The 7,500-nt window shown below is 54.3% G+C and overlaps 1 protein-coding gene across 1 annotated transcript in view; it reads right to left on the reverse strand.

The window, feature by feature from the left end:
• Positions 1-7,500, reverse strand: part of VOLCADRAFT_30971 (uncharacterized protein) — a gene marked incomplete at both ends in the record, with an annotated part of 9,373 nt that overhangs the window by 1,244 nt on the left and 629 nt on the right. The window contains 10 exons of the mRNA XM_002956898.1: positions 1,118-1,192; positions 1,578-1,704; positions 2,383-2,547; positions 3,392-3,445; positions 3,798-3,887; positions 4,381-4,446; positions 4,720-4,788; positions 5,313-5,393; positions 5,911-6,015; positions 6,510-6,573. Coding sequence (XP_002956944.1) covers positions 1,118-1,192; positions 1,578-1,704; positions 2,383-2,547; positions 3,392-3,445; positions 3,798-3,887; positions 4,381-4,446; positions 4,720-4,788; positions 5,313-5,393; positions 5,911-6,015; positions 6,510-6,573 — 896 coding nt within the window. The remainder of the gene's footprint in view (positions 1-1,117; positions 1,193-1,577; positions 1,705-2,382; positions 2,548-3,391; positions 3,446-3,797; positions 3,888-4,380; positions 4,447-4,719; positions 4,789-5,312; positions 5,394-5,910; positions 6,016-6,509; positions 6,574-7,500) is intronic.

Consider the following 7,500-nt stretch of genomic DNA (forward strand, 5'->3'; position numbering starts at 1 on the left):
GCGGGGCGGGGCGGGGTGGGGTGGGGCGGGGCGGGGTGGGGTGGGGTGGGGCGGAAAAAGGGCCGGAATGGGAAATGATACGGTGCGGTGGCAGTGTGACAGCCGCGAGGCGGAAGGGAAAAAGGTAGTTAGGGGGGTTGCGGGGGTTTTTATGGTTCAAAACACGGCAGGTGGATCACAGAGCTCTGGCGACGAGGGTAGTTAGTTAGTAATGACCTTGTTCTTTTCCCCCTCGACTCCCGAATGGGTTACGAGCGGCCGATGACCGTGCCTTCTTGCGCCGTATTCACATACACAAATAGTAAATACTAATTTTATTTACATTTTCCTCTTCTCCCTTCCCTTTCTCTCTCTTCTTCTCTCCTCTGTCTTCTCGACCTCGACCTCAATCCCAATCTCAACCTCCCGCAATCGTTTGATGGTCGCTTCCCACTGCGCCTCACAACGCGTGGGTAGTGCGGTGGCGGCACCGGCGGCCCGGTACCCCACCACCAACAGAGCCACCCACCCCAGTTCACCAATATCCTAAATAAGCAAGAGAAAGCAATACCATGTGCATACAAACCTATCTGAAAACAGATCAAAGCAGAGCACACGTACAACTGCACTTACGTACCGACGAACTCCGGTAGAGCCGAAGACCCGGGGCTCCTGGATGCGCTCTGGAAGGCGCTCCAGGGGGGGGCCCCGGGGGGAGGTCAGCAGCACAGAAGGTAGGGGGTTACGTTGTGGACGTGAAGGAGGGCTATATGATGGTGGGTGCATGCAAGTGGAAAGATGTAAGGATGATACCCCAGGGTAGGTGGCATGCAGTACGTTGTAATCTGCAGGGCATATCAACGGGCTCTGCATCCGTCGATCAATACTTTTCTAAAGCAGTTGTAGTCGTGTGATATAACGCAGCATCACAAGCTTTCGATAACTATCTAGTGGATAGAAATTTAAAATAATGGAAATGTTGCCACGTGCTTTCGTTTCCACAAAAATAAACTCCTCCAAAGATAAATTTTAAATTCGATTTCCGCCCAGGGCAGCTGCGATCCCTGCAGGAGCCAAGCAGAACCACCTAGCAGCCGGCAGTTACAACCGCCAACCTCCTTAACGTCTAACCGTCAACTACACCGCACCTCCAGGTCCTCCTCGTAATAGTCGGCGCCCATCAGCACACTGTCTCGAATGACCACTCCAGGACCTACGTATTAACGTATGTTTATCCGTCCGTCCGTCCGTCCGTCCGTATGTATGTTTGTGTGTATGTCAGTTGATTTTCGAGGTAAGGATTTGGGGTAAAGAGGGGTCGGTTTACAGGAGGTAGAATTGTACGACACACGTCCCTTAAAGGGTTAAGCAATAAGAAGTAATAATGATGAACGAACAAAACACACAAACACACTGGCCTATGCCACGTCACGCAACGACAAGCAGAGAGTACGGGTTCGCTCGTCCATGTTTGGTTGGTTTAAAGGCAAAACGACAGCCGTCCAACTAACTGCAACTGTCCGTCATACCCTGCGTCCCACACTAGGCCCCCCAGCCCCTTCCCCTCCCCATCCCCGAGAGCTGTACGGCACTCGTACCAATGACGGCGCGGGGCCCGACGACCGACCCGCTGATGGTTGCGCCGCTGATCCGCGCCCCGGGCGCGATGGTGGATCTGCTGATGTTGCAGGAGACCAAGTCCGAGGGGGGCAGGGCCAGAGCGCCCTGGGCGGATGAGGACGGGACAGGGGAGGGCGGGAGAGGGCGGGAGAGGGCGGGAGAGGGCGGGAGAGGGCGGGAGAGGGCGGGAGAGGGCGGGAGAGGGCGGGAGAGGGCGGGAGAGGGCGGGAGAGGGCGGGAGAGGGCGGGAGAGGGAGGGAGAAGATACGTGTACATAAGCAAATCATTATATAAGCGTCGCCTCTGCTGTTCGTCGCCTCTGCTGATCGTCGCCTCTGCTGTTCGTGAATGAGCCATGGATGAGCGTTGTGAAGTTGTATCCTCGGATGCATTCACGGTTCCGGTGGGCTCACGGTGGTTCAGCATAGTACTATATATCTGTACATATGTATGTATATACAGAAACAATTGGCCGGAAATTTGTACAGATAGCGCCCACTGTCACTTCGGGGGTCTGCGGCCCCCAATGTCCTGGCGACCACCTGGTTACTTATAATACTGGCAGGTGACTACTTAACTAACTAACTTCCTAGTGACACCACCGTCCGGAAGGGAAGTATTTTCTCATTAACCACTTGGTCGCTAGTAACCACTTTTAAAAGTACTGGTCCAAATGCTGTGATATACAAATGTTCGGATGCACACGCACTTGACCCACACCCATCCACCCACATAAATAAACACCATAAAAACGGGAAGTAAAACCTCTCATACCGTCAAAACGAGGTCGTGGTATGCGAACGGGTCGAAGGGGCTGTCCGCGCCAGGGGTCCTCAGGCACAGCTCTAGGTTGGCGTTCATGAATGTACGGAGGGATGCGCCCACGTCAGCCCAGTAGCCGTACAGCCGCCAGGTGAGAACCTGCTGGGTGCCGGAAAGCGGTTGCACCTTGTACGGTTTGGCAAGTACGGATACATGTATGCTCGTATGTACGTATCAGTACCCGTACATGCCGTGCGGACTTGCATGGCAGTAGCGGACGGTGCTTGATTGCTGTGGGCGTTACTAGAGGGGAGCGTCAAAGGATTTTAGGATGACATGGATTCTTTTAGAATCATTTGTGAAGTAATGTAATTTTAAGCTTATTGTATTTGACCTTAATTAGTATATGTTTTATTATGAAAGCAAGTTGGTGGTAAAAATGAGGAGAACGCAAGTTCTTCGAAGGAGTCGTCATGATGCAACGCAGGAAGGTGTAACGCTCACACATTCCTTGCTGCTCGGGCTCCTGCGGCAGATGCACCGTGCGCGCGTACATGTGTGTGTGTGTGTTATGAAGGGGCACAGACGTGTGTATTGAGCATTCTGAGACCCACCGACCCACCGCCGCCCTGGCCACCCACCCACATCCTTGACTGGATGAGGGTGCCCCGAAATACCGGGGAAGGCAGGGTTTCGCAGGGTAGCTGCCACGGGCGAAGATATACCCCCCTGTTTCACACATACATCCTTGCTGTGCAGCAGTTACTCATCTAGTTAGCCAGCCAGCCAGCCAGCCAGCCAGCCACAACCTGGGTGTACCCCGTCCCAGCCCTTCCGCACCCGCTGCACACCCCCGCAATCCTGTTTGTCAACCGACCTTGTACGGAATGTCACGCAGCTGCCTTTCCTGTCCCGAATCTTCATCCTCCTCCTTCATCATCTCCTTCCGCTGCTGCTGCTGTAGCTGCGATTTGAGCTCCTCCGCCCTGCGGCGCTCCCCCTGGGCCGCCTCCGGCACCAGCGGCAACACATCAGCCCCGAAGTTGTGCGCGCGAGGGTGCTCCCGGAGCAGTCGCAGAAGAAACTGCAACAGCGTCAGCACCAGCAGTAGCACCAGCAGAAGCAGCAGCAGTAGCACCAGCAGCAGTAGCAACGTCAAGCAATAGCCGTAGCCGCCGCAGCAGCAGTAGGATGGACATACATACGGATGAGATATGCAGATTGCAGCCGCAGCAGTAGCAGTGGCAGCAGCAGGTCCAGGAGGTCACTTGTTCCCTCGCCCTCGCCCTCGCCCTCGCCCTCGCCCTCGCCCTCGCCCTCGCCCTCGCCCTCGCCCTCGCCCTCGCCCTCGCCCTCGCCCTCGCCCTCGCCCTCGCCCTCGCCCTCGCCCTCGCCCTCGCCCTCGCCCTCGCCCTCGCCCTCGCCCTCGCCCTCACGTTTTTCTCAAAGACATAGATGCCGCAGGAGGCGAGGAAAGGTGCGCCGTCGGCCACGCGCCTGGACAGATCGGCGTCTAGGCGGAAGGCCTGTGCCGTCAAGCGAAGGGGCCGAGCGAGCGACGTGCGAGCGCGCGAGCGATGTCCGCCATCAAAATCAAAGAGGTGATGAGTGGGAAATGAGGCACGTAGGAATAGGTGTACAACTTACAAGGTCTGCCATGAAAAGTCCCCGGCGGGGCACGAACCAAAACCCCACAAACACACACATACATAGAAACACGCAAAGACACATAAATTATTTATATATATATATATATATACGTATTATTTCCTTCTTGGGGTTTATAAACAAGTTCACCACTACTACAGAGCGGGACGGGCCCCAGGTAAGTTGTGCGGAATCCGCATGCCAATCTTCCCAATCTATCTCCCAACCTAGCTCATATCATCCCCACCACCAGTCGTAAGTCTGCCGGTCAGTTTGTCGGTCGGTCTGTCGGTCAGTTTGTCGGTCGGTCTGTCGGTCAGTTTGTCGGTTGGTCTGTCGGTCAGTTTGTCGGTCAGTCACCACTTCTCTCACCTCCCGCTCTCTCTGCCCGCGGGGTTTTTCAGCATAGTCCACCATCTCCAAGGTATCGGGATCCACCTGATTAGGTACGGACGTACGGCCATTTTGTACGACTGTGATGTACGGCTATGTATGCGCAGTTGCAGGCTGGCGCCTATGCTTAGGGCAGCTAAAAGTCGGCGGAGGGGGGGAGGGCGGCGCAGGGGCGCAAATAGGCGGGTAACGGGAGGTGTGGAGGCGGCGGGCGGTCATAATGATGATTGCACGTAGGGAGGAAAGTAATATTAAGCGGGGAAACGGAGGAAAATGAGTCGACAATCCGTACACACATCCATCCGTACACCAACCCACCTGCAGCACGCCCAGGTTAGCGACCTGGTCCTCCGGAGCGGGGTGGGTCACCACCGTGACGACAGCACGCTGTACGACATGTACGGCGTGCGTAAACGGTGGACAATATTTTACAATCATCGTGCAGGATGCACGGGGCTGGGTCCGTCTTTTGTTAAGTTTTGCTTTCTACAGGTCAAGACAATATGATATGTCATCAATTCGCGGCGATAAGGGTTCGTCTGACGGCAACACGGTGGTAAGGCACGGACCATTGCCCCCGGGAAATCCCGGGATCGAGATTTTTCAGGGTCGAAAATCCTCCGATGGTGGAAGGTATAGTGCCCCTAGTCGATGGATGGTGGTAACCTGGGATAAAGTTACCATGCGAGCCAACCAGGAATGGAGTTGGGCCGCCGTCGATCCAGCAGATTCCGTTGGATGCCGGTGGTGGGTGCGCAACCTGAGCGATCCAGTGAGTTGTTGACTAGGGTGACTGGATGAGGGTGCCCCGAAATACCGGGGAAGACAGGGTTTCACCGGGTAGCTGCCACGGGTAAAGATATGCCCCCCTGTCCCACACATCACACATAGGTGCATCCTCCCGCGCCTACCCGCTGTTGGTGGTAGGTGATGAGGTCCTCGAAATTCGCCCGGTACAGCTGGTCAGCCGGCAGAATAAGCACGTGCTTCACCTACAGATATACCGTACATATCGTACAAGTTGTACATACATTCATGTTGTACTGTAGAAGCTGGCCGCTGAAAAGAGTTCTCAAGATGCTGGCGGAGCGCCTTAGCGCGTAATTGTAGACGATATGTATGCCGTACTTTGTACAGCTAGTAGATGTACATACGTGGATGCAGGTGCTTAGGTGATAAGGTTGATGAGACGGCGGTGACGAGAAAGGCAGAGTAATAGGGCGTTAAATGGCATGCAGCCGTGTACATATGTACAATCGTGTGTATGTCTGTATGCAAAACCCAGCCGGTGGATGGGCGCGCAAGTGCGTGGCCCCATGCATGTGGTTAGAGAGGTTAGGTCTGTCGATCAGCGGATAGAAGGAAACCTGTATGTATGCCTGCGCCACACTGACCTGTGCACGCATATGTTAAGTCTGTTGGTCTCTAATGCAGACACAGTCAACGACCCCTGACGACACCTAACAAACAAACTAACTAACGAGCTTACTGATCTACGTTCCGACGTACATGTCGCAACTTGGGATTCTCAAGGACCCAGGACATGAGCCGTACGGCATCCGCGTTGCCCTCGGGCCAGCGAGATCCCCCGGGGTACTGCGTGGTAGCTAGAACCTGTGTATGGACATGTGCGTAGTGGTGTCGTACAATACGGCACACAGTCAAAACATAAATGCCTAAAGCGTGTGCTTTTCCAGCAGCATCTCGAGAGGCCTTTTTGAGCAGCCAGCTACCCTGCAGTGTCTGTATGTAAACATGTGTGCATGTATGTATGTATGTGAGGCGCAGGCTTGTGTTTTAATGGCATTTCATTGAAAAGCTGAGAAGCATGTCGTACAGCTGACAATGGAGGATTTGCGTATGTACGGGGTAAGTCGTATACCTATTGGAGACGACCCGCGGTACGGACATTTGCATCGTACAGAAGTGCTTCGAGGAAAATACGACTTGATATCGCCCACCCATATCCATCTATCCATGTAAATCAACCACGCATCCATCACGCCACCCAGTCAGGGTAGACGGGCTGCGTGCCAGCCAGATCCACTCGCACAACTCCACTGTACTGTACTGTACCGCACTGCACTACAAATGTTTACTGCACGCACCTCCACAAAGCCATCCCCTCCCAGAGGTACTCCGTCTCCAAAGCCGTACGTACGGGTAATGTACCTGCGACAGTTATAATTAGTTAATGAGTGGCAGCACCAGCGGTGGCAGCAGCGGCACCTAGGTTGTAGTAGTATACGGTATGCTGGTGGAGCGCTTAGCGCGTATATGCATTTGTTATGTGTGCCGTACTGTGCACCAGCTACTACACCTGGTTGCGCACGTACTGATGCTTTCGCAAAGAGGTTGTAGCTCTAAGTAGCTTGCGGGACTAGCACTGATGATGTTGGAAGCGACAGTGCTATTTTTAAACCAATTAATAAACATTGTCAGAGCTTATGTGGCCACAGGGCTACTTCTTACTTTGCCAATTACTATTGTCAAAATGTTAACAACAACTGGTGCACAGCATGTGCTTATTACCACGTTGACGACGCCTATGTGAAACGAACGTTTCATGACCGATTGCATAATCGCGCCGTAGATTGCTACGCATGGAGGATTTCGGCTAGCGCCGCAGCAGCGGGAATCGCTAGGTAGGCTGTTGGTAGCGCAGTAGCGCGAAGCTGGAGATGAAATAGATTAGATCGACACAGGCACACATTTGCGCATACATATACACAGCATACATACATACATACATATACTAGGGTTTGGCACCACTGGTAAGGCGCGACCATTGCCCCCGGGAGATCCCGGGATCGATACCCCTTAGGGTCAAAAGTCCTTCCGATGGTGGAAGGCATTGCGCCCCTAGTTGATGGACGGTGGTGACCTGGGATAAAGTTAACCTGCGAGCCGACCAGGAATGGAGTTGCGCCGCTGTCGACCCGGCAGATTCCGTTGGATGCTGGTGGTGGGTGCGGAACCTGAGCGATCCACTGAGAAGTTGACTAGGGTGACTGGATGAGGGTGCCCCGAAATACCGGGGAAGGCAGGGTTTCGCAGGGTAGCTGCCACGGGCGAAGATACACCCCCCTGTTTCACACA

Source organism: Volvox carteri (assembly GCF_000143455.1).
Source record: "Volvox carteri f. nagariensis unplaced genomic scaffold VOLCAscaffold_66, whole genome shotgun sequence".
Classification (NCBI taxonomy): Eukaryota; Viridiplantae; Chlorophyta; class Chlorophyceae; order Chlamydomonadales; family Volvocaceae; genus Volvox; species Volvox carteri.